Source organism: Myxocyprinus asiaticus, chromosome 47 (assembly GCF_019703515.2).
Source record: "Myxocyprinus asiaticus isolate MX2 ecotype Aquarium Trade chromosome 47, UBuf_Myxa_2, whole genome shotgun sequence".
In the NCBI taxonomy this organism is placed as follows: domain Eukaryota; kingdom Metazoa; phylum Chordata; class Actinopteri; order Cypriniformes; family Catostomidae; genus Myxocyprinus; species Myxocyprinus asiaticus.
In genome coordinates this window covers 7,932,050-7,959,655 of record NC_059390.1, presented here as the reverse complement: position 1 = coordinate 7,959,655, position 27,606 = coordinate 7,932,050, and the positions used below count along the sequence as shown (strand labels likewise).

The following is a 27,606-nucleotide window of genomic DNA, read 5'->3' as shown; positions in this document are numbered from 1 at the left end:
TGAGAAACACTCCTGCCAATGGAGAGACAGTGGGCAAATGGACTGGACCCTAATCACTGGGTACACAGAGTCCAAAATTAACATTTGAGAGTAAAAATAATCTTTGGCATGAAAATAAAACAGTGTTACTCGCCAGCTGGCCACTAACTTTGTTAGTAACTGCTAATAACATGGTTTAAATCAAATTGCAAGAATGACAAAATCGTGCAGTAAGTGATGTGCACGATTCAAATCAGACATAATATCCAAAAAAGAAAAGACCTGTCGTGATTCAATGACTTTTACTTCAGTGGAAAGTTGTTCATCAGAATTATATCTAAGGTGTCCAATTATATTAATTATATCAAAGGTGATTTATGTAGTGACCCACACTGTTTGTGGAATATTGCTTGCATTATTTCTAATTCTATTAAAATTATAAGCATCAAAATTACATACACCTCCTAACGTACAAAAATACAGCACCTAAAAACAGCGACCAGTTATAGCACCTAAAATACACCGTTTCCCTTATACATATTTTAACTTGTGTGGAATAAAATTACCATGTTATCTGTCAACTACTCAGTCTCTTGTAAATGATAAATTACAACTACTGTATATTATTAAACATTTAATAAATTATACATTTTAAAAGAACTGAGTAGAAGAGAACAGAGATTCTATGACAGATAGAAAAAAAATGAATGCCCATATTGACATCACGCTCCTCACCTGTTCAGGACTCATCTTCTGAAGCTCCTCCTCCCAGGCGTCCTGTTGGCTGCGGTGGTATGCGGAGGGTGGGGCCAGGTCCTGCAGGATGTGGGGATCTCTCTCATGGCAGAGGGCCGTGAGGTGGCCGATGTACAATTTCAGTTTACTGCGGTTCTGATTGAGGTCTATGAGTGGGGGTATAATCTGTGCAAAACAGAGGAATGAGGAAATGGGTTAGAGATAAAGAGCTATTTTAATCTCTATTTCCAAAACGTTCAAGAATTAGACATGTGGACATGTGCCAGTTAGAATAATAGCAAAGTTGGTATGCAGACACATGCTGAAATGCAGAGGTGGGTAGAGTAGCCAAAAACTGTACTCAAGTAAAAGTACAATTACTTAAAAATAAATAAATAAATAAAAAATTACTCAAGTAGAAGTAAAAGTACTAACATAAATAATTACTTGAGTAAGAGTAAGAAAGTATCCAATTAAAAGAGTACTCAAATAGTGAGTAACTTGTTACTTTCACAAATGACATAATGGACGTTAACTCCCCTATATTCCATTACATAATAAACATTTAACATGTATTACAGAACTATTATTATTATTATTATTATTATTAATGGAACTTCTGTCATCATTCACCATCATGTTGTTCCAAACCCGTATGACTTACTTTCTTCCATGCAACACAATAAGGAGATATTAGAGAGAATGTTTGCCTGAGTCACTATTTACTTTCAGTGAATGTGTTTTTTTCCTCCATATTTAGAAAGTGAATGGTGACTGAGACTGTCAGTCTCTAACATTCTGTCTAACATCTTTTGTGTTCCACAGAATACAGAAGGTCACACAGGTTTGGAACAACATGAAGGTAGGGAAATGATGAGAGAATATTAAATTATGTCTGAGCTATCACTTTAAAGGGATAGGTCACCCTAAAATGAAAATTCTCTCCATTTACTCACCTTCATGCCATCCCAGATGTGTATGACTTCCTTTCTTCTGCAGAACACAAATTAATACTTTTAGAAGAATATTTCAGCTCTGTAAGTCAGTACAATGCAAGTGAATGGGTGCCAAAAATGTTATGCTCCAAAAAGCACATAAAGGCAGCATAGAAGTAATCCGTAAGACTCCATTAGTTAAATCCAGAGGTGATATGATAGGTGTGGGTGAGAAACAGACCAATATTTGTCATTTTTTGCTAGACATTCTTGTCCCTTGTCTTGCGATATGCAGAAAAGCATGTGAATCACCAAAAACACAAGAAGAAGAATGTGAAAGTGGTCTGTTTCTCATCCACACATTCTCATATCACATCACTTCTGAAGATGTTGATTTAACCACTGGAGTCTTATGGATTACTTTTATGCTGAATTATTTGATTTATTTTTAGCTTTTAAATGTTGGCACCCATTCACTTGCATTTTATGGACCAAAAGAGCTGAGAAATTCTTATAAAAATCTACATTTGTGTTCAGCAGATGAAAGAAAGTCATACATATCTGTGAAGGCATGTGGGTGAGTAAATGATGAAAGAATTTTCATTTTTGGGTGAACTATCCCTTTAAGGGATCTTGTCAGATCTGGATGAATTTGTCAATAACAAGAGAGGTTTGGAAACCTTTCTAGTAATTATTACAGTGAAAATGTCCCACACGGACATTATATATAATGCTGAAATATAAACCAAGGACATGTTTTATTAATGCCTACTTTCACTATTTCATAGCTTTTAAAGTCCTGAGTGGATTCTTATTTCAGTGTAGTTTTCAGTGTCGAAAGAATTTAGATAATTAGTTCTGTACAGCATTACCGGCACTCTCTAAACGCAAAGTATGCAGCTTGCATAGCGCACCAACCCCGGTCGCGGAACACTCGCTGTGTTTGAAACCACCCCCTATCCACTATATAGTGCACTATTTCGGGTGTCTGCCATTTTGTAGGAGTGTCTGAATTCTGAGTGAGCCACTCGTTCCCTACTTTTGTTCACTCATTCTTACCCACAATGCACTATAATTAGTGGAGTGGTGGTGGCGTAATGGACTAAAGCACTGAACTGGTAAGCAAAAGGTTGTTGGTTCAATCCCCCACAGCCACCACCATTGTGTCCTTGAGCAAGGCACTTAACTCCAGGTTGCTCTAAGGGGATTGTCCCTGTAATAAGGGCACTGTAAGTCGCTTTGGATAAAAGCATCTGCCAAATGCATAAATGTAAATGTAAATATATAATTTAGAGTGTACATTCGACGTACACTTGACGACAGTTAATTGCCCATAATCCACAGCGGGGAAGACTACATGAGCTGGGAGTTTACTGCTTCCTTCACTCCTGCTATGTTTTATTTCATGCTGAATGTATTAATTTACTTTGACAAATCATTACTTGATTAAAATAACATAATAACATACAGAGGCAAAACATAGATATACATTTTAAAATGTACTCTTTATATTTATACAGAATTTTGCCATTAAGCTGAAGAATTCTTTATTTACTAAATAATTCACTGAGGTCATATTATTTTAACTTAGGAGACTGCACACAGTGGAAATGATAATTCTGTGGATGATGTAAATATTCGGTTATAACATGTAGGTTATGATAATTTGGTCGGTTGAGGGCGCCAATGCACCCAGAAACACTACCCAGCTTGAATTGGACTTTAAAGATAGTATTACAAATAAATACAATAATGTACATTTGATAAAATGTGTTTACTCTTTATAATAAAATTGTCTTTAAAAATGACAAACAGAATGAAGATTTACTGTATTAATATATTATTTAATAACAATAACAAGTAAGGCCCAAGTATTGTAAAAGTTCATATGTGACGTTGTTTCTGCAACAGCCCCAGAGATCCGACGCTCGGTGTATACATCATCATCCGAATTCACTCACACATTTAGTTTACTCACTGCTAAGATATAATACACTCACTGCAATTGACTATATAGTGAATGAGTGAACGATTTTGGACACAGCCACTCTCTTCGCCATACGATCGGCTCGCACCCGCACATCTCTCAAGATTTTAATCTTGAAATATCAGCTTGTCTTGGTGTTAAATTAAGGCACTGAATGATGAAACTATTCTTTTTTCACTGTGCGGAGCGAAGAAAGTATTTCACTTAGTTTGAAGAGCTTGATGCTGCAGCAGTGATGGACTCGGCCAGAGTAACAGTCTGTGACAGCGCGCGCAGCTGTGTAAACATCTGCTGTCATAAAAGTCCCATTCAATAATCTCTCAATAAAATTACACATTAACTAAAATTAAACCCAGTAATGTAATGACAGGAATGCCTCCCATTGTAAACAAGTAAAAGTACATTTGTTTCATTAGAAATTTACTTGAGAGTAAAAAGTACCCACTTTTAAACCTACTCTAAAAGTATTTATTTTCCCCAAAATGTTATTCAAGTAAATGTAACGGAGTAAACGTAGTGCACTTTACTACCCACCTCTGCTGAAATGACATGCAAATAACATGTTTAGCATGCCAAAACACAGTTAAAAATGTGTGTGGTCACATCTGATTTCCAGAGGGAATAAAACATATTCTGTGAAAGATTTTGAATGATTATGGATGACAGAACACAGTTGAAACACATGAATCACATCATGTGTGAAAGTGTTGTGAAAACATTCCCTTTCCAACAACAGAAACACAATCTCAGTTACCTGGACTGCTGCTGACAGATGCCCAAAACATCTCTATACACACAGCAAATACTCAAACACATCCATTACATATCAATCTAAACAAAACATACACTTGAGAGTGAGCAAACCCAGAAAGCAAATGTCCTCTCTGTGCTTCCTAATGCACATCTGAAGACTTTTGGATTATTGATTTCAAATGCATTTGATTTCACATCACTTCAAGATGTACATGCCCCCATTACAACCTCTCTGCATGCCACCCCAATTTGAGAACCACTCTTAATCGATTGGGGTGTTGCATACACAGATTTTGGGCTGCAATGATTGACCCATGAATTCTTGGAGCAGAAGAGGTGGGCCAAGTTTTTGAAGTACTACAGTCCAACACGAGACCACAGAAGATGGATTGAAATTTTCCCCTATAAATACTCTCAAAGAGTGCCGAGAACAGAGTAGGGCTTGGGGAGTTCTGCAAATGCTCCTCATCGCTCAATAACAGAAAGCAAATACAGTTGCCTGATTGTCGAAAAACATCGAAGGGAAAAAGAGGCTAAAAAGAAAGAGTGAGTGATGAGAAAGATGTAAGACAAGACAAGGAAAGAGAAATGCAGAGTCTGCTTTCGTCTGAAGCACCAGAGCTCACAAAACATGAGCAGGAACATTTGTGTCCCCACACTTTATTAATTCTTATTAACCCCATCTGTATCTTTTCCAGCACAGAATGTTATTTTGTTTTTGTTGGCTTGCCGGGGGCCATGAAGACTCTCTTGGGTGGACCCTGGCTGTGGAGTGCGATCAAACAAAACTGTGAAAGAACGTGATAGAGGAAGGTTACGGTGAGGGAGAGCATGAAACCAAGAAGAGAAGAGCTCATGAGAGAGAGAGAGAGAGAGAGAGAGAGAGAAAGACAAGGGAAAGAGAGAGAAAGATAGTCAAGGAAATCTAAGTCTAAAGTGGGTCGACAGTTCCCCCCAGTTCTGGAACCAATTAGATGGCGCAAACTAGATCTTTGCATAGAACGCACAGAGACCTACATCATGCTCTCGTTAGTCTATGGTCTAGCAAAGCCCAGTACGTGTATGAGAATACCAAAACCTAAAAAAAAAAATAAAAAAAACTCTAAAGTTGGATAGGGTGCCAAAATGCAAACCCTGACACACCAGGAACTTGCCTAAGGGCGAAAGAATAATGATGCAACAATTCATCTGTTGAATCAACTGTGACAAAAAGTCTACATTTATCTGTGACATACGACAGACCAAAAACACATGTCTTTCTTATCTTAGACGGATCTGAAATGGCTGTAAGTGTGATACCTTCTTCGTAGGGTTGGGAAAAAAAAATAAAATAAAATAAAAAAAATATCAGAACCTTTGATTTTCATGACTTTCGTTTCTGTTTTCCGCTGATGTGGACAGAACTCTGTACTAAAATACTCTAGACAGTGTTTCCTGCAGCACAATTCAGGGCAGACATACCTGTCTACTGAATCTACAGCACAAAGCAGTGTGACTGCTGAATTCCGAAAGAATAGCTCTTTTGAGCCGGATATTTTGAATGTACTGCACGCAACATACCGCAAATTCAGTGTAGTCCGAATCCCTAATGAATGACTCTTATGAGCTGATACTTTTGAATCTACAGCGCGCAACATACAGTGCTAGCAGTTTAGTCCGATTTCCGAACAAACCGGAATTGTTCAGTTCCACACAATTCCAAACCCTACTCCTTCAGCACCTCCGTCAAGTCTTGTATCTCAGCCAAGCTGTGCTGCCGAAGGATATTTTGGGCCTCCATTTTGACTGGTAGCCACAGAAAGAGGAACGAGGCCTTAAAAAGGAGGTCTGATAGAAGCCTTCCAAACCACTATGACAGAATGGCCCTTTTGCACAGGCCGGGTGGATTTACTTGGAAAATGCACACACACCATTAAACAGAGACTTGCTGCATACAGTACAGTACATTGTTGACGAAAGCATGCTGTGCACTAATAAGCTGTAAAAAGGCAAATAAGTGAAGGGATTTGACATATATTCATCTTTTCTCTTTCTTTTCCTTCCTGTCTGCTCTCAGAAAGAATTAATGGAATCCAGTTCAGACAAATGTCCGACACAAAACAGCACTATCCGTTACCCTCTTGTTTAACTGTGCAGTCAACACCCCTCTGGTGACATTCTGCCTCTGATCCATCCATTAATTGGCTCTATCACTCCACTCTCTCCTCTCCACCAATAGCTGGTGTGTGGTGAGCGTACTGGCACACTATGGATGCCGTCGCATCATCCAGGTGGATGCTGCACACTGGTGGTGGTTGAGGAGAGTCCTCTGTTCACTGTGTAAAGCGCTTTGAGTGTAGTGTCAGAAAAAGCGCTTTATAAATGTAACGTTCACGTTCTCTGATCATTGATAATCTACGTCAATTCACAAATCATCAGCTGCCAAATCCAGCTTCATTAACTGTATGCAGGTTAGTACCATAAAAAAATGTGTTCAAGGGTTCGAGGATGGTCACCATTAGCCCAGATCTACTAACAACAGTCATGCCATTGCTGCCGATGTTTTCTGTCAACTGGGTGCTGTCATAACTGTTTTGCTTGCGCTGTGTTGCCGTTTTGTTTCGAGTCCTGTGGTAGACTGAGATCATAAATAATGCAACAATAACAAAAACAAATAGCATGCCCAGGTGACAGATTTACAGCAGGGAAATTTTCCACTCAAAGACCCATTTGTCGGGGGGGCCTGGGTAGCTCAGCAAGTAAAGACGCTGATTATCACACCTGGAGTCGCAAGTTCGAATCCAGGGCGTGCTGAGTGACTCCAATCATGCTTCCTAAGCAACCAATTGGCCCGATTGCTAGGGTGGGTAGAGTAGAGCGCATTGGGCATGCCATATTGGGGAGAAAAAAAAAAAAAAAACACACAAAAAGGCTAATGTTCTACCAAACAAGTGTTAATTTCAAGTCATAAGGCAGAAAGTCATAAACATTTCAAACAACATTTCTTTAAGGTGAGACATGTAATGGGTAAACAAAATATGGTTTTCAATGACCGAATCTTAAAACTGAACATTTGTTCCTCTCTAATCTTGAATATTTTATGATTTTCTTGCCCAATTTGCAATGTTGAAAAATTACAAGCTGCAAATGACACCTTCTCAAACCTTCACACTCATATTCCCATTGAAAGTCTTCAGTTCAGAAAGTTCACTGAGAAATCTGTCCATATGCTCTCTTTCATTACGTCCCCTCTAAAAGAAGCTGTCTTCACCAGATGCTGAGTGTGTTACATACCTATACCTACCTGGTACCGTCATAACCCCTCCTCCTCAAGGGGAAAGTAAGTCAGACCCTTCAACAATGACTGGCCTCCTTCACATTCTCCCTCTCTCATTTATCACCTATCAGCTCATCAGATGCCATTCGATACCCACACTGAGAGGCAGGAGTCTGGATCAATGCTATCAGTCAGGCGGTCCATCAGAGACAAGCTACTGGCTCCTTCCTCAAAGACTCCAGAGGCCAGGCAGTAGAGGAAGCCCCCAAACGCAGCCTTGAAGCCCAGCCTTGCTCAGCTCGCTCCTGTGGATCGTGGGTCTCTCTAACAGTAGCCGGGCCCTGGTGCACATCCTTTCCTGTGGCTGAGAGTTTTATTGGCCTATCCTTTTTCAGCCTAGCTGTGCTACGCATCCGTTAGTGTTAAGGGGATAAAGATAAGGAAGGACTGCAAAGCCTCAAAACTTCAAGACACTGACAAGGCTGGTGGGCCTGCCATCATAAAGTGCTTTTCAAGAAAGAGACAAATCACCCCCACGGCATGAAAAAAACACTGACAGGAGAAAATAATGACTCTCAAATAAAGGGTAAGGGGGTGAAGACACACATACATACCTCCCCAAAACACATGCTTACAGAAACATATGTAATCCGAGCGCAGAGAGCAGATTTGCGGGGCAGATTAAGAGCAGGTAAGTGACTGTCTGCACTACCTCTCTCCACAACTCTCAATATCTCTTGGTAACCCCCGGCGCACACACACACACACACACACACACTTATAATTTGCTTATTTGCTTGGACGTTATAGTCTTTCAATGACTGTCTTGCTAGCTTTGATGGGATAGTTCACCTAAAAATTTAAATTCTATAACGGACAGGCTTTTTAGCAATCCCAAGTGGTGGCGGCGGTGTGCGTACATTCCAAGAAAACAATGGTTTTGAACTTTAGGACATAGTATGTCATCTTCCTGGCGCATTCGGTGTGCAAATCCCTTTAGACTCAGTCACCATTCACTTTTATTGTATGTAGAAAAGATTCTTATGTAAGTCAAGAAACTTATGTAAATGATGACATAAGTTTCATTTTTGGGTGAATGATCCCTTTAATGCTTCAAAATTACAACAGCACTTGTGTTTTAAGAGATGCAAGATTTATGCATGTCAGGGCTCCAGTGCTGTAGCGTTTTATGAACTTAGAGCCTCGTCACCTATTTACGCAGGTTTTTATATAAATGCCATTAGATTTATACAGGTGGGGGGCTTTATGACTGTTGACTTACATGCCAAAGCTCTCAGTCAGTCACCGGCTATTAGAATAAGCAGGTCTTTAATAGCACTCGGTGGGGAGGAGTAGGACACAAAGCCAGGGCAGGTTACTGTTGACTCTGGAGGAAGGAATGGAGAAGGGAATTTTTATACCAAGTACCTCCTGGTGTCACCATCATAGCGCCATTTAAACAGACCATGAAGGCAGCAGTCTAGGTACGGCATTCCATTCATTGTGTGTGTTTATGCATGGGTGTTTATTCACGTCCGTAATGAGCAAAAGCCATTGCCAAGAAGAAATTAGCCTCTGGAAAAGGGAAGTAAAGCTGTTGTGTGGGTTGAGTTTCACTCCTGTGGGCAGGGAGGGAGAGGCAATGGGGGTCACAACCCTGAAGGTGAGGGGTGTTGAGGTGAAAGATTGACCTGACCTCCTCAAACTGACGTGCTGTACGAAAAGCAGCGGAGGAAGGAGAGAACATGTAGCAAAGCTCCAGAACATCTACCCCACTGTGAGGGCAAACCAGGAGAGTTAATGACTAGCAAGAGCTGCCATGAACATTACTACAAGCATTCGGGGACCAACTAAAAAAAAACCACGAACAACTGATTTAAATCAACACTATAAAAGTGTGACGTTCAAATGTAACCCTACAATGCAAAGAAGAGCTATGACTCAAGTAAATACAACTTCCTTGATTGCAACCTTCATTTGGATGCAACTAAGGAAGTTGTACTTACTTGAGTCATAGCTCTTCTTTGCATTGTAGGGTTAAAAGCTTATTTTTTTCATGTTGTCTTGAAAAATCCAACATACTGTTCTACACAAAGTTAATTAGGAAATTTCCAAAATCCTTAAACAAAGATCAAAACTGTTAAATGTAAGCCTTCCTATAGATTTCAAGTTGAATTCACCAAACTCAGCAGAGACATTCAGACTGACTTAGGCCACATCCTCACTAATCCATTTTGTTCTGAAACGTAAGACAATTTTTCAGTTTTCAAAAACTGATTTCAATTTCCTAAAATCATTGTTTTTCAATGAATGCGGAAACAGAGAACATTTTCAAAATGCTCCATTTTTGGTGGAGGAAAATACTGTTCTAGTGAAGATGAGAGGCATAAACTACATAAATCTATTTATTTATTTTTTTCTGTCTTTCTGATGTTTTATTCACAGTTGTTCTGACTTTAGGGCATACATAAACTTTTGGTATGTAAATGACAAAATTATGTGTGTAAAAATCTAATTTATATTATTTTTATCTTAGTGTAACTCCTTGTTTGTATCCTCTTTCTGCCTTTCTGGTGTTTTACGCCACTGAGCAGTCTTATTGCTAATCCAGTGGCAGTGTCATGCCTCATGTTCACCAACAACCCCATGACAATTTTGAGAGAGCTCTCTTGTCTTACTGTCAGTGCAGTACTCAAACCCTGCTCTGCTAGAGAGGAAGAACAAGGGGTTTTAAGAACAACTGTAGATGGAGAGATCTAAGAAGACCCACATCCTGAGGTCAAAGGGCTTCTCCTGTGTAGCACTCAACACCAGAAGACTTATGCCTCTATGCATTTACAGACAGAGGACAGAGGAAACAGAGAGACTGAAAATGGGGCTCCAGTAAGTTCAAGGGTGCAGAGTTGGTTGAGATGCTTCTAACAGACTCCCTCTGGCTTAGAGGGTATGAAATATGAAATCTTCAGCTATAACACTTGGTCCTCAGAGACGGAAAGGATTTAGGGCTGAAGGAAGTGTGTCAACAGCTCAGTGGTTCATTCTTAGATACAAAGAATGAACCACTGAGCTGGTGTAGTTGTTATTCTACACCAAGACCAAAACATTTCTGACTTGTCAAGTTTTCAAGAAACATTTAGCAAAACTGGCAGAGACCTTCCGACTGTTCTGACTTGGGTTGCTATGTCTTTTATAACTGATCATCCTACTGGTTTTCCTGTAGCGGATTATCCAAAATCCCAAAAATCCCATCAATTTACATTGATGGAATGTTTAAACAGGCCAAGACTCTTCAAACTCCAACTGTCAAAAATTAACATGTAAACACATTCATCCATCCATCCATCCATTTTCAGGCAAGGCTTTGTCAAGCCAATCTCAAAGGTTGTCTTGACAAACTTCACATACCTGGTAATTACTATTTTCCATATTTTATCAAAACTATGAAATAACACAAATGGAAATGTAGTTATTATGTAGTGGCCAAAAAAATATTGAATAAATCAGAACTATCTTATATTGTAGCTTCTTTGACCGGCAGTGCATGCATCTCCCTACAAGAGTAACACCTCTATAAGGTGTGAACAACATCTGGCAGGTTTCCTTTTTATTGACTGATAATAGCGGTAGTTCTAGGTCCTCGGTTTTAGGCTTAATTGGAGAGCTGGGTAAACGGAAACAGGCTGAACTGAAGGTTGGGTGGGGGAAGAGACTTAGGAAGAAGCAGCAAAGAAGAAAGAAATAAAAAGAGAGGGAGCAACACAGCAGTTTCCACCCGTCCGGTCTCCAGCGCTCATTCCGTCCACGGCTGGTTAAGTGCTAAATGAACTGGGAGATTTAAGGTGGTTGTTGGACAGCTTAGGCATGGTGCAGAATCTGAGCCAGCTCTTTCCTATCAGCCTTAAATCAGACCAGCGACATCGTCAGGGGGGCCAGAGGGCTCAACCTGCCCCAGGCCCCCCATCCACAGCTCTGGAAAGCATTAGGGCCTACTGACATGCTGCAGGGAGTTTATTAGCTGTATGAAGCAAATTTATTCAATGGGTAGAGATTAAGAAGCATCAAGTCTAAGCATTCCCAAATAAAATAATCTGCAATTTAATCAGATGACATCTGATTTTGAAGTTCTTCTTTAATGTTGAGGTACACACAAATTCAATAAATTAAAACATCAGTGCATGAGTGTGAGACAAGACACACATCAACACTTTTGTCTGGGATTAAACCCAGGGAGATATCGTATAACCATTTAGCACCAGTACAAATGCAATGTTTTTCCAGATGAGCTTGGTAAGAATGCATGGTACTAGCTATTAAGGGATAGGTCACCCAAAAATGATAATTGATTAATTATCAATATTGTTTACTTACCCTAATGCAATTTAAAACCCATATGACTTTCTTCTGTGGAACACAAATGTAGATATTTTAATATCTTTAATTTCCTTACAATAGCAGTTCATAGTGTCTTTCTTTAAAACTTAGTAGTCCATGTCACTCGTTCATCATATTGTCTTCAGAATGCCTACGAACACTTTATATGATAGACCAAAATTTAAGTCGTTATTCAGTCTCAGATGAAATCAAATCATTAATCAACTTCTATGAACAGAGTACAAAACAAATATTGCGACTAACATCAAACCTCACTGGTTCTTGGACGTCTCGTGACCAACATCATGACACAAGAACCAATAAGGTTCCATGTTACTGACATGTCGCCATATTTGATTTATCAAATTATATTTGATTTAATTTGAGAGTGAATAACAACTTAAATTTCAATCTGTTCATCATGCAAAGTGATTGTATGCCTTCAAAAGGCTTATATGAATATGACGGACAAGTCGCATGGGCTTCTTTTTTGACACTTGTGGGTGCTTTTTATTTTAATTTTTTTTTAGTGATGTTACTAAAATCTGTACCTGTACTCTGCACAATGACAATAAAGTTGAATCTAATCTAATCTAGTCTAATCTAAAGTAAATCACTATCAACTGCTATTGTATCAAAATTAGCAATCACAATATTCTTTAAAATATCCCCTTTTGTGTTCTGCAAACAAAGAAAGTCCTATGGGTTTGAAATGAAATAAGGGTGAGTAATTTATGACAGAATTTTAATTTTGGGGTGAACTATCCCTTTATCCACTTTAAATCACACTGAGCCTTGGAATAACCATTCCTTTCCATCTTTTACTGGAACTGGAAACGCTCAGACAATTGCGTTATCAGTGAGCAGACGCTCTAAAACGAGCTCAAGTTGTGAGGATTTTCCACAGCTCACGGTCATGGTCTATTACCAAGTCATATTACGAGCGGTCTCCCTTCCTAACCTGCAGAGGGAGGGCGACAGGCACAGCGCCCAGGGTAAGGCTTCCACGTCCGCCCGTTAACACATCTAGAAATGGCGCCCTGGACCAGGGGGCCAAAACTTTCCAACCGCATAATCCCTGCCACAGTGAGCCTTGAACTTTACAGTTTCAGCAGCTCGCACAGAAATCGTGGCCATGCTGGGTTCACTGGGTTTGAGGAGGGAGGAATCGTGCAATTATTTGTTTTGATAGGACTGTTCACAGTTTTCCGGTAATTCAGAGATTAACAATAGAAATCAATACTTTTGTATTCTTGTTCCATCACCCACGAATTAAAGAAAGCCATCAATTTAATTTCAAGACTTTGAGAGAGGAACAGTTGCAATGATAGGGCAAAAACCAAAAAAAGAGAGAAAAGAGGGATTTATTTTCTCTCTCCAGTTTTCACCAGAAATGCTGTGGTTCAATTGACATCTTTAGTCTATTTTCCTAGTTTACCCTCTGACATAGACAAGGCGAGCAGAACCCAGCTGGCCAGCACGTCCTTGGATTGCATAGTTCCAAGAGGGAAACCAGAAACATGGATGCGCCATTAAAATGTATTTTTCTTGAGTGATGCATCCTGGGAGAGCAGGCCAAGATGTGTGGTTTGCTGAGGCCTTAAAAAGCAGGACAGTCAAGCAGTGAAGCAAGACTGGGCAAACGAAACTGCCCAAAAAAGCAACAAGAGAGAAAGAGAGACAGAGTATAAAAAAAAAGGGAGGACGAGAAAGTGTTGCACCTTCACATCTTCAATGCTGAGCATTCTCAGAAGTGAGCAAATCAAATGTTGCTTCATTTTACCACGTGATAAAGCAGATAAAATCCAAACTGGAGTTTTTTTGTGTATTTCTTGACTATTTATAATAAAAAAAAAAAAGAAGAAAAAAACAAAAAAAAGAGTTGAATTGGAAATTGTGAGAAACAGCATGTGCTGAGATAACTTCTGACATGAAATGACTAGTGAACTTAAAGGGATAGTTCATCCAAAAATAAAACAATTCTGTCATCATTAGGCCTTTCCCATTAGCAGTACTAAAGCCCATTTTAGGTACCAGGGTCTAGTGCTTTTCGTCGCTTTTGCACCTAAGGAACTATAGTTCCTCGAAGCCGTTTTAGGGGACATTTTTAGCTCCAACTCCGGGGTAGATACTTTTGGGGCGTTTAGGAACTGTGGGAGGTGCTGCAGCCTGTGATTGGTCCAAAACCTGCATTGAGAAAGGAGAGGAGCTCCACAGATTGCGCTAATTTTACAATTCCCTTAACAGAAATAACATATAACAAAGAAAGTATCCAAAGAGAATCACCAGTTTCATGTGCGTGTATATGCCTTCATTGGGAGACACTATTTGAGTTTTCATCGCATCTGTACTGTGTGACTATACAAAAAATAAAGTGATTTCTAGATTACTACATCGACTTTTTCCTGGGATTATGGATATAAACAATCAGATGTTTATTGAGAGTGGATAATTGAACTTTATTATACACTGAACCGTCATTAAATCTAGTTTACATGAGGGAAGTATTGTGTGCTTGTTACCACGTGGTTAACTTACATCAAGACGTCTTTTTTAAGTCAATGAGTGAGTATTTCAGTACAGTAATTTATGTTGAGTCATAAAAGCCTTGATTGTAAATGATCGTGTTGATAAATAGGCTTATAGTGTATTTTCAAAATGTTGTCTGCTGAGTTCAGCGTGAGCTCATTGTATTTTTCATTTTTGGGTGAACTACCCTTTTAAACTCCCCTTCAAAACATGTAAAACCTCTAACCAAGCAACTCAGAACTCTCTGTATCCTCTGAGGAAACACATATATTGACATTCGCTATAAAACAGAGGTGCCACGGCAAGTCATTGCCTATCTGGCTGATTCTAAGCTCTCTCAGGATCCAGAGGACAGCTCACACTTCTATACAAACCCTTATAGGTGAGCTCATCCTTTATGACATAATTTAAACATTTAAACGCTGCAGTCTAAACTCTCTTCCGATTGGCCAATTCAAATGTGGCCACAGCAGACTTACCTCTATTCATCTCAGCGGATTACAACCCGTAGACTCTCCAAGGGCAGTCATCAGTCTCTCATCAAGGAGAGTGAGAGGCTCAGATTACAGGGTCAGATAAAACCGAGTGCATGCATGCTGCTGGGACCGACCAATTGATATCTGTAAGATGCCTGATTGGGTCAGAGTAATTTTGTTCTACTGGCCTCTTTTTCCTCTTCTAAGATTCTGCACTTCTGCGAGCAATGACCATCCGTCAGGCGACCCCTGACCCCTAGTAAGGAGCTAGGGTATGTTTCCAATGACACCCTATTTCCTCATTTCCTATGGCATACTCTTATGCAGACATCAACAAATGGAGAAGCTATGTCTTCGTGGAGAATGGAGGAATGACTGATTGAGCCATTTGGGGTACGGCCTCTCTCTTCTGTTCCAGGGGATGTAGATCTCAGTTTCATGGTACAGGAAGTGGGGCTGCATGGTTCAGGGGCTCCACAGAAACCCCAAGTCTGTGCTCTACCAAACTAAGTCCCCCTCACAAACTGAGACTGAGCGAGGGCCCCTTCACCGTCTACCCTCCTGTCTGCACCAGGTGAATGGAGCCAGAGGCCAGTTTTATATTGAAATCATATGGAGGTGGGAAGGCTTCAACAACGACCCCCTGCAACTTCACTCTCAACCACATGTTTCCCATTTTAATCTAATTATAAATATTTGGACTGGAATTACTTGGAACTGACAGAAAGAAAAAAGTCATGCTGGAATAAACAAGGCGAGTACAAAAGGCAAATAAGAAGGCAAACATGCATTTTCGGTTCGTATTAATGACTAAAACAGAGCTGTTGAAATGTTCCACCTCTGACCACTGAACCATTTTCTTGGTCAAAAAAAAAACAACAAAAAAAAAAAATTCCTGTCCTTTCACACAGGGGCGGGGATCGTTTTAATAATGTGGGCAATTTGTGGGTGGTTGCGCTTATGGGACGAGTTCAGCAGAGGTTACACCTTAGTTGCTCCTGTGGGATGGTTACCCACTGACCCCTGGAATATGCTAGCGATTGCCAAGCTCTGTTTCACAGTTTTCCATGGAATTGCACCGTCCAAGCAGTTAGTAATGTCTAAGGACGGCAAAAAGAGGTGACACGACAATTGAGTCTTCATTACTTTTCTGTTCTATTCGCTAACACCCGATTTGGCGACGTGTTGTACGTGAGTCACTTTGAAAATAACCTTTGTGACTGAAGAAAGAGGGAGGGATGTGAAAATAAGGGAGGCATAGGCAGTAGAGGAAGAAAATGGCGGATTGACCTGTTGGCGAGAAAGATTTTGGGTGGGGGAAATGGAAAGCACACTTATTTTACAAATTTATTTCGTGATTACTAATTACTGGTAACACGCAACAAGCCATTTGTCTTGTTTCAAACAATGGGTGAGTAGTTCGCTCCAGTATTTTAAGTTGCCTCATTAAAGCCAATATTGCAAAAGGTTTTGTTGAGAAATAGGTTTATAGAGCATTTTTACTGCTTTTCTGCTGAGTTTAACATACTATGTGCAGCAAAAACCGTTTGAGCACCCAAACTCTATTTGCATCTTCTCGTGTGGTGCACTCTAGATTGGTAGTGTGAATACAGTAACCTGTTACTATGGGTTTGTGTACAGTGTGAAATAGGTCTAAGAGAGGTTCAAACACAGAATTTAGCTTGCGAAAATTAGAGAAGGAAGGGGAAAAGCTTCTCCACATCCAATTAAAACAGATAAATGACAAGTTACTCCAAAAGGTTTGATGCTCTGTCAGTCCTTTTGACATCTGTTGCTTAGTCAGTCCTGACATTCACCTGAAAGCAAAACTCACAAATATTCTGTTACCGTAACAAGAACATTCCTCGAAGTCAAACTTTTGAACCTCTATGACCTCAATTATTTACTGGAAGTACCTGATATTTGATCTGATATTTAAGGTAATGTCAACCTTTTAAAATATGAATTTTGCAACATCTTTGCAAGGATGTAATCAAATATTCAGATTAGGAGGACCAAATGTAAAAATCTAATGTTAAAAACCCATACAGATTAACCAGTAATCTGAATATTGTGGTGGACGTGTCCCTTTCAAGATGTACGTTGACATGCCAGGGCTCAACGCTAAGGATTTTTTCTACTGGCCCGCTTGGGCCAGTGCTTCAGAGTTTTACTGGCCCTGCCAAAATTTTCACTGGCCCCAACACAAAAATGACAAATAGCTGTTTTTACCATAATGGCTTTAAAAAATATGTCCGAAGATAAATATTTTTTACATATCTTATGTTTTTAATACAATGGCCCACAGTGGCCTGGGTAGCTCAGCGAGTAAAGACGCTGATTACCACACCTGGAGTCATGAGTTCGAATCGAGGGCCTGCTTAGTGACTCTAGCCAGGTCTCCTGAGCAGCCAAATTGGCCCGGTTGCTAGGGAGAGGAGAGTCACATGGGGTAACCTCCTTGTGGTCACTATAATTTGGTTCGTTTTCAGTGGGGCATGTGGTGAGTTGTGCTTGGATGCCGTGGAGAATAGCGTGGGCCTCCACACACGCTATGTCTCTGCGGTAACGCGCTCAACAAGCCACGTGATAAAATGCACGGATTGATGGTCTCAGATGCGGAGGCAACTGAGATTCATCACTACGCCACCACGAGGATTTAGAGCGCATTGGGTATTGGGCATTCCAAACTGGGGAGAAAAAAATAAAAAATACAATGTCCCCCAAAATTGAATCACATTTATAATCTGCAAGATATGATAAATACATCATATTAACCTCAGTCATCCTGCCATTTACACATGTGAGTGTGGAGGAGATGATGGGTTTTCAGTCACCTGTTTAGTCACAAGTGTTTTCACAAGAAGGATCAAAGATTTAGTCACTGAGTTAAAGATTTGATTATTGGCTGAGAGAACAGACTTGCTACTAAATCGATTGTGATGTGTAATATACAGTATGTAGACATTAGGCCTAATCTGTGAATTAACAATGTGTGTATAACATGAAATCAGACAACCCAAACAAGACCAACACTGACTGATAAACAAAGAACAAAAACAAAAATACCTGTATGGTCCAGAAATGAGACGTGTAACAGGTGTTTTATGAGGATGATATGAAGTAGACTGTTTCAAATATTCATCTTCACCCTGCAGCTGAACAGCTCTGATAATAATAGCCTAATAGCCATAGTGATCTTGCTTCTTTTCATATCAAACGGCATTATCATGTCGAATTAATGTTTACGTTTTGAAACATTACCTAATTAAATGTATACTTACATTTTGTATATTAAGCAGACATGTGTATAACTGGGGTTTAACAAAGTTTATTACATCTCATTCGGCGCTTCATCTCTAAAGGCGAATTAATGAGAGAAAATGTGTTTGTTTTCTTACAGTGGGAATAAAACTAGCGCTCTGTCCCTTTACGAGAGCACATGCATGTTAAACAGTCTACGCTGCATGGAGAGAGATGATGATGAGACATATCCACGGAGAGACATGGATTTTCAGTCCTATATAAAGAAACTGTTGATTTCTTATGTTCCAATGTGTGGATTACAAATTTTCACCAACATGTAAAAATGAAAAATGTGGGGATTTCATGCATTGTGAACACGGAATGTGTGGGGATACTTAAAATGTTGCACAAGACGTTAAATCCCACAACGAAATTCATTAAGTGGGTTTTTTTCCTGCTATTTTCTACACATTGGTAATAGCTGCTGCTAAGACACTTGGAAAAGAGCGAGGACAGTGCTAGGAGAGTGCGCTCGGTGTCTGCACGATCTTGTGCATGCACACGACTGTGCCTTGGCGCGTCCAGTACATTATGCATGCATTTGAACGTCTTTGCGAGATAAATATACTCGCGCTCACTCCTCGGTTAGAAGACTTCGTTCGCTCTGTGTAATTTTTTGTGCTCTCTCGCTTGTTGTTTGCTTGCACTAATGTTATAAATGCAGCACTGGCCTGATTGGGCAAGTGACTGCTCTAGCAACTGGCCCGAATCTTTCTCACACTGGCCCCGGGCCATTGGGCAGTCCTTATCGTCGAGCCCTGCATGCACATTTATAATCAAGCTAAAGCAAGTTTTTGCGTAGTAGAGCTACAGTTTTCATGTTTCTGAGGCCAAGCTAAAATCACATTATCTAGTTCTATTGGTCCGACTTCACAAAAATCGGACTAAAGCATTTACAGCACATAACATTTTAAAAAGACGAATTATTGTTTTAGTCTGACTGAAATTAAACTTTTTAAGTGTATGTAAATGTACTAAATGTCTATGGTTGCTACTGCCCTGTATCGTTGCGTGTTCACTTGTGAAATATTCAGTTATTTTTCTTATTCTTATTACATTTAAATTAAACTTTACAGTTATCTTCTAAAATATTTTTAAAAATTTTTTATTTAATTTTATTTAATTCAGCAGAAGCATTTCCATCACGATCTCACAAATGCACTTGCAGTTCCTTCAGAAACCCTTAGGGTGTTAATATCCAAAACTACGGAATTCAGAAAAACCACATGCATCAGAACGTGATGACAGTGGAATGGCGGAAGAGCTGAAAAAAACAAAAACAGACATGCATCAATTATCTACAACAAGGTATAAAAAAGGCACGAACAGCAGTCAGCCATAGAGAAGATGAAATGAGAAAATGCAACCCCTAAAGAACAAAAACAAAATCAGCCACACATAACAGAGTCAAGGGCCAAAGAGCATGCTCTGTAAATACACTCCCAGTGATACACACTGCGCAGTCAGATTAGAACGGACTGCAATTCATCATCGCCAAACTGATCCCAGGGTTGCGGTGAGTCTATGTGGGTTATCGTGCCAAACGGGGAGCAATTAAATAGGCCTCGACCACCCACAATCCAACATGAAGCAGATCAGTCATGTTGCGATTATTACCCTCTCTAATCATGCACTTGTATGTATGACCACCCCCCCCCCCCCACCCCCCAGGTCTTGCCCTGAGAACACAGTTTGAAGAACATGACTGCCCTTTATGTGAGCTCTAATACATTCAAGGGGCCTTGGCAGTCTTGATCTTGCCGGCTAAATGCCAATACAAGTTTGACATGGTCATATGATCTGCAAAGAATGACTTTTATGTTACTGTTAAATGTACAGTTTGGCACCTTGGGTGAAGGAGACGATCGAAATTCCTCCTCAAAACGTATCATAGCGGACAGCTTAGTGGTTTTAAACATTAAGAACTGCGAACGAAGCAAAACCATTAGTGAAAAGGGGCCCATTAGTTGCCTGAAATAGGACACAGTGTATTGGGGAAGCTGTTCAGATTTAAACCCTCCCTTCACACTGCTGAGACCCTCCGCTCACACAATACCACTCTGTTCTCCAGCGCTCCGTTACGCCTAATTGCACTCACAGTATATGCACTTTACTACATGCAATGGACGTGCTACATGCGCTTGTTATCTGCAGGCTGCATCGACAGGGAGCGACCTTTTAATTAATTACAGTCAAAACGCCACATTATATTTAGCATCACCGTGGGCATGGGGCAACAGTTCTGATGGGAGAGATGGGAGCAATTGTGTTTTTGTGTGTGTTCTATAGTTTGAACATGTATTCTACAAGCTATCTGTTTCCTCAAAACAATCCATCAAAATTGTCAAGTGTTGAGGCAAATATGAATGTTGTTGTTTTTCTGCGGGAAAAGGCAGAGAAAAGCCAGAGCAGTCAAAAGGCAGATGGGTCGATTTGTTCCATAGCTGTCCGTGTAAAATAACAAAGAAGGCATGAGGAATTTGGCTGTCTGCGTGACAGAAATCCTGAAAAGGAGTTCTGTGAGGTACGAGATAGGACATGCCATTTAAATTTCTGGTGGAGTAATTTATAACAATTTATAATTTTTAAGGTTGTTTTAGGGTTTTAGGATTTAAGGCGTTACCTCTTCATGGCAATGAAGTTGTAAAATTGAATATAACTTAACACAGAAAAGATTAGTAAGTGATTTGATTACACTAAAATCATGGTACTACATGCATATATTGTTAATGTCTTGTGGCTAAACATTTGAAACTGTGAGTATTTTAACGTTTACGGAGTGGCCCCATTTACTTCCATTGTAAGTGCCTCGTAACCCAGATTTTTGCCTTTCATAAAAGAAAAGCATGACACGGAACGCGTAAAACAACTACATGGAAAGGGGAAGCGAAAAAGAACAGGAAACGTATCTGAAATGATGTTATTTAAAGATTAGACAGTCTGTTCTTTTTTTGTGCGATACCAACATGTATTTGTGTATTTACAAACTCTGCTTTGAGGCCGAAAAAAATTACACTTTTTGAAGTAACAAATAAATCATCAGCACCAATATTTATACCAACATCATGAGCCAGACAAGGAACCAAACAGGTTGAAAGAAAATTTAAAAGAAAACCACAATGAACAAAGATGAACTGGAAAAGTGTTGGAAAAGAAAAAGGCACAGTCAAAGATAGACAAAACATGATGAAATAAAAAGAGGAAAGACAATAGTTAAGCATCATGCCCCATTTAGACATTTCTCACCCTTCTGAACAAAATGGCTGGGAGAGGGCATGTGATTGGCTATGCCCAAATGCCCTCCTCATCGTCCTATTGATTGAAAATGAGTGCAGGTTTAATCCAAGGCAGCATGGGATTAAAGAAAGAAGTTATTAGTAGGGAAAAGAAGGTTAATTATTATGAAGAAAATCAAAGATTAGTGACATTTTCCCTTCAACAAACACACAAATACAGATAATGCTAAAACATAAGGTAAAACAACAGTAGAGAAGTGAATCTGTAGAATGCATCAAGACAATGCTGAATGTCACATTACAGAGTAAGACAACACTTTCCCATTAATTTCCCATAAGTCTCTCAACAGAGGGTTAAGTGTGATTACTTAGCCATTAAACCGGAGTCAAGCCACGCATTAAATGCAACTGGTTTCACCCCACCCACCCACCCCCCAAAACTGGGCAGCAATGCTGAAACATGAATTGAAAGCATAGCAGTATGAGCTAAAAATGAGTAACACACGTGTTCTATACCCCGTCAAGCCTGGATGGCTTTGGAAAATACCTGCAATGGATAGTGCGAGGTCCCTGATGGTCCCAGCTCTGTAGTCGGCATTTTTAAGGTGATAACAGTGCGATCGGGGAGGTTTGGAGTGGGCTCAGCTGTTGATGTGTGAGGGTGTTCGTATTTGAGTTGGAAATATGTAAGTGAAAGATGAAGATCACAGGAAAATGTGACCTAAGTGTTTTCTTGGCAATCGCGGAACAGACAATGAAAAGGGTTTGTGACGGAGACCCTGTCTGGAAGCTTTAAAGTAGCTAGTGTGTGTGTGTGTATGTGGGAGAGAGTGAGAGTGCGTATGAGTGTGTAGTAGAAATGTCAAAAGTATCTGTCCTTTGATACCAAGTTGATACTAAAATAAATATAGTAACAGTACCAGTCTTTGTGCGTAAACTTAGGGACATGTGATTTCTCCGATGTGGAAAAGGTAGAGGGAATCGCAGAATTGAGTCACAAAAATGTAATTAAGAGTAAAATGTTGGATATCAACTTAACAAATTTATGATTTTATCATTGACATTTATCAGATCAATGACCATGAATCAAAAATAAACTGTGATATGGCCAAGTGTGATTATTAAACTGCAAAAGGATATAATATAATTAAATAAATATATAGTCTGCATGATCTGCAAGCTTCTGAATGAAGGGGTGGCGCTGCTCTCTTCACTCACTGGAATATTCAATGCAGTAATACTAATACTACTAATAATAATAGTTTAACGTGCAATAATTTAACAAGATGTGATTGAGCCGCAACAGCCTTCTGCCAGAGGTAATCAGATTTTTTTTTACTCAATATTTTCAATTATACTGTGAAGCTCTGTTGTGTAGCAATGTTTTGACAAAAAAAAATTTGTTGGGAATTAATTATTATACTGTATTTTCATTTGCTTAAAGTTTTATGAATTTATTTGATTAGACACCATTTTGATAAAACAATTTAATTAAAACATAAAACCTGGAATCCAGAAAAATTAAAATGGAAAACAAAATTTGGGAAAAATTTAAATTGAATAAAAATATAAAAATACAAATAAAACAATTTCATTGGTTCCTACATAACCAAATGCATTCTTAGACAACAAGCCCATCTTGAGATCACACTATTGTAAACACGGTCAGTCATGTCCAAAATCAGATTGCAATGGTAAAAGCAGTTTCAATACTAAAGAAGTTTTATTACATTTATATTTGATACATTTATATTTATATTTGATTAATGTATTTGGATTTACATTCATTCATTTTCTGAAAGTTTCCTTGATGATACTGCTGTTAGATACCCAAATAACATATATAATTTTATTATATATTTTTAATTTTTACTTAATTTACATAGTTGTTCTTTTTATTTTTTATCTGAAATATTAATTGTAATTTGTTTCTTTGTTCAATTGCATATTAGTTTTGCTGTGGTATCAAAATTGGTGTAGAGAATTGTGAAATGTCACTGGTATTGAAAACTGAAATTTTGATAACGTGACAAGCAAGTGTAAGCTGCCGTGCAAAGGCAAAACAAAGTAACTACACATTTGGTTAAAAGTGAGTTATGAGTGGACTCTTAGACTTTATACAATCTGTCAGTACTGGCTCAACTATGTTCAGATTCAGAGAACAGACGTGCATGACTACACATCTGGCTGAACAATTAAAACTATACTAAAATAAAAATATTAAAAGCCACTACACTCTGTTTCAGCATTGGGGTAGTTACTGCATTTTGCTATTATAAGGCAGTGTAGACTTCCAATATTCCTTTTCAATGACTGTGTTGTGTGGTTCTGTACTGAGGCCTTGGGCAGAGTGTTGTTGATGGATGGGTCTCTTTCACCATGTGCATCAGGATGGAGCGCTTGAACTGGATTACTGCAGGAGTCCATGGACAGGTATGACACACTGCGTTTAGTGCATTAAGTCATGTCATAACAACCAGTAGGATTTGTGCTTCCTGGGAGAGCTGGGATTCAAGAATGCAACAGGCTGTCTTTTCCCTTTGAATTTCACTCTCTATTCATCCTTTATCATGTCAATTCTTTCCTCTTTCTCTCCATATGAACTAATGCCTGTTGGACAGCCATCCAGAAGAGAGCGGCTTAAGTCGAAGGAATTCAACATTTAAAACCAACAAAGAACAAAGCTGGTTAAATCTTCGAGAATCATCCAGTGAGGCCAAACTATTCCAAGAAAAACAGTCAGGGATGTGCGTCTGTGTGTGTTCATGAATGAAAATACATGTGAACTTTTTTGGTGACCCAATATGAAATAATACACAAATTGGGCTTGAGGTTGCTGTGCTATATTGGATATGAAATATGTAATTTCCTGTTGTTTATGTTTGGTTGTAATGGATTCTTTATAAACCAGGACCTAGGATTAGGGCCTTTAGGGGTAAATCACATATAAGTGAGAAAGTGAAAGAGTGAGACAGACAGACAGACATAATTTATTCACGAAATAAACACAAACAAAACCCTCTGCGATTGGCTCACCTGATCTGGAGAAGGTTTGTGATTGGTCTGGTCAGAATCGGAGGCCTTGAGGTGGTCATCCTCGTAGTTATCAGCCATTAACTTCATGCGGTTCTGCGTCTATAAAAGATACAGCTCATTGTCAATGACTGTCCACACAAACACACACACAGACACACACAGATACACACAGATACACACAGATACACACAGATACACCTTTTTATTCCCTTATTGTGAAATAAGCCTGGTCTGACTCTAAAGCTGGTAGTCTTGGGGCTTGAGTTATCAAATCTCCATCTCAGTCCATGCTGTTAGGAGTGGAAATTTTATCTGTATGAATTCAATTACAAGCACTATAAGAAGTGATTCGGATATTCTTTTTGATAGACAGAGTATTACTTCAAGCCCTACAGCGAGAGAGGGATCACACTGCATTCACGCAAGTTTCAGCTGGAATGGATTTGAGTGAGGAGGGAAAAGAGAGCGACAGAGATATTTTAAACCCAGAGGAGAAGGGTGTGAAAAAGCAATGAGAGAGAGAGAGAGAGAGAGAGAGAGAGAGAGAGAGAGAGAGAAAGAAGAGATGCAAAGAATAGAACAAAACACCAGGTTCTGTAGAATATAAACACACATGCACTCACCCCCCGGCTCGATACAAGAGACGTTCAAACCTGCATGCACTTAAACTAACATGCATTTTTAACAAGCGCCCCAAGGTTTCTGTGTCTGACCACCTAGTAGATTTGAAATGCCTGTTTTGGAGACGTTTGTGGCCTAGTGGTTAGCGCAAATGCTCAGACACATTGAGCTGTGGTGAAATTGTGCCGCGAAAGAGATTTGAGAGCTGTGGTAGTCTGTTCCTCACACAAAGCTATCGATGGTTTCAGAAGACTTGGAATAAAGTGCACATGTTACATGGACTAGTTTATGGTACTTTAACAGTGCTGTTTTGACCTATTGGGCACTTGACAGTAGATGTCAACCGATAGTGGATTTTGCCGATACCGATAACTAAGGTTGTGGAAAAGGCCAATAGCAGATTAATCAGCCAATAGTTTTTAAAATTGATTTATAGAAATTATAGAATGTTTAAAAAAGTATTTTCTTACTATGATGGGCACAGACATTGAGGCTACAAGACTGCAAAATGAATAAAATCCCAGAAGTTTATTGTGCAACCAAAATCCCAATAATAACCAGAAAACAAAATGAAGATTTGGTGCATAACGTGAGACTTTTAACTCTAAACAAGCCCTGACTTATTTTGAAATGAAGGAGACATGGCTCGGTTACAATCCTCTATATTTAAGTATTTACCAAATTAAGCTTTTTATAGCTTGCATTCACTAGATTAAAACTATTGGCAACTATCGGCATAGATATATCTGTCCACCTCTACTTGACAGCTTTTGGTCACTATATGTTTTTTCATTGTATGGAAAGGAGTAGTGTGAACATTCTCCAAAACTTCCTGTTTTGTGTTCCTGAGAAGTCATACAGGTTTGGAACACGGGCAGAAATTAAGGGTCACTGAAATTTAATGCCACCAAAACTAACAAAGATGCCCCCAAAATGAAAAATGTGGGGGCAAAAAATGCCCCTGCAATGAATTCCTCTGTTTTTGTTTGTAACATCTGATATATTTTTCTTAAAGAAATATTCCGATTTCGATACAAGTTAAGCTCAATCGACAGCATTTGTCACATAATGGCATAATGAAAACCACAAAACATTATTTCGACTCATCCCTTTTCTTTAAAAAAAAGCAAAAATCGAGGTTTCAGGTTATGAGGTATCATCCACACTTTTCCTTAAGATAAAGCTCATCTGAAGTGACATCTACCACAGGAATGAGAGGAAACGTGCATGATTTATTCTGGCTAGCCGACCATCACTCTTGACTCCCTCTCCACCACATGGCAACAAGAATCAGAAATGAAATGAATCAATAAGACATTAAGTTCGAATGAGCCCGAGCCCACACCCTGCCCTTCCGGATTCTTCGGCTTGTTCCCTGGGAGCTCTCTGACCAGAATGTGATGGTTGGGCTCCTTCTGTTTGGTTTTCTCACCCGCTTCCCTCCATCCACCACCCCCTCCACCTTTCTCTCCTTTCCTCCCCCTCTGTTACGGTAATAAACATGGCGTTAATCGACCAGCGGGCAGCTGTGAGTTTAAATGGGCCGGATGTGCCCCAGTCACTGCGCTCGTCTGGGTCAGAATTCTGTCAACGAAAGTGGACTGGGTGAAAGTGCCTTAATGGCTCGAATGGGCCGATGGGGGGCTCAGTGGTGGAGAGGAGGGCCTAAGTCAGGGAGGGGTTCCATCCTCAAGGAGCCAGTTTAAGGAAATACAAATTTGGATTGCTGCCACCTGTGCTTTGTGCTCCAAACACAGGGCCTTTTCTCTGGTTCAGCTCTGTAATATGCACAAGCAAATGTAAAGGTTCAGTGGGTGTTTTAAAGGAATAGTTCACAAAAAATGGTCATCATTTACTCACCCTCATGTTGTTCCAAACACCCGTACAACTTTTGTTCTTTCAAGGAACTCAAAAGGAGTCATTTCTTAAAATGTTCACATTGCTGTTACCATTAAAGGACAAAAAGCACCTTAAAAGGAGTCCATATGACATTTCCACTGTATTTTGAAGCAATACAAGCAATAGTCTTCTATAAGGAAGCAACCAATTTGAATATGCACATGCACAATTTGAGAACTGCGGCAGAGGGTACGATTTTCAAACTTCTCCTTTTGTGTTCCACGGACGAAAGAAATTCATATGGGTTTGGAACAACATGAGAGTGAGTAATTGATGACAGCAATGCCTTTTTGGCTGAACTAGTCCTTTAAGGGATAGAATTGGGGTGGGAATGTGTTTTGTGTTTGTGTATGTTACATGTGCTAAAGACATGTTTATGCTAACATGTCTACAGTACATACATAAGAAAACATCCACAACATCAACACTCACTGGTCGCGACGCTACCGGTCACATCGAATTCTGGTGTAGGCTGGACTTGTTCTCT

At 39.5% G+C, this 27,606-nt stretch overlaps 1 protein-coding gene across 2 annotated transcripts in view; it reads right to left on the bottom strand.

The window, feature by feature from the left end:
• The window catches only part of LOC127436651 (ELKS/Rab6-interacting/CAST family member 1-like), a 300,135-nt gene that overhangs the window by 31,889 nt on the left and 240,640 nt on the right, over positions 1 to 27,606 (bottom strand). For both annotated transcript variants that reach the window (XM_051690929.1, XM_051690930.1), the window contains 2 exons: positions 24,600 to 24,698; positions 715 to 900 (listed from right to left, as the gene is read on the bottom strand). In XM_051690929.1, the coding sequence (XP_051546889.1) occupies positions 715 to 900; positions 24,600 to 24,698 (285 nt within the window). The remainder of the gene's footprint in view (positions 1 to 714; positions 901 to 24,599; positions 24,699 to 27,606) is intronic.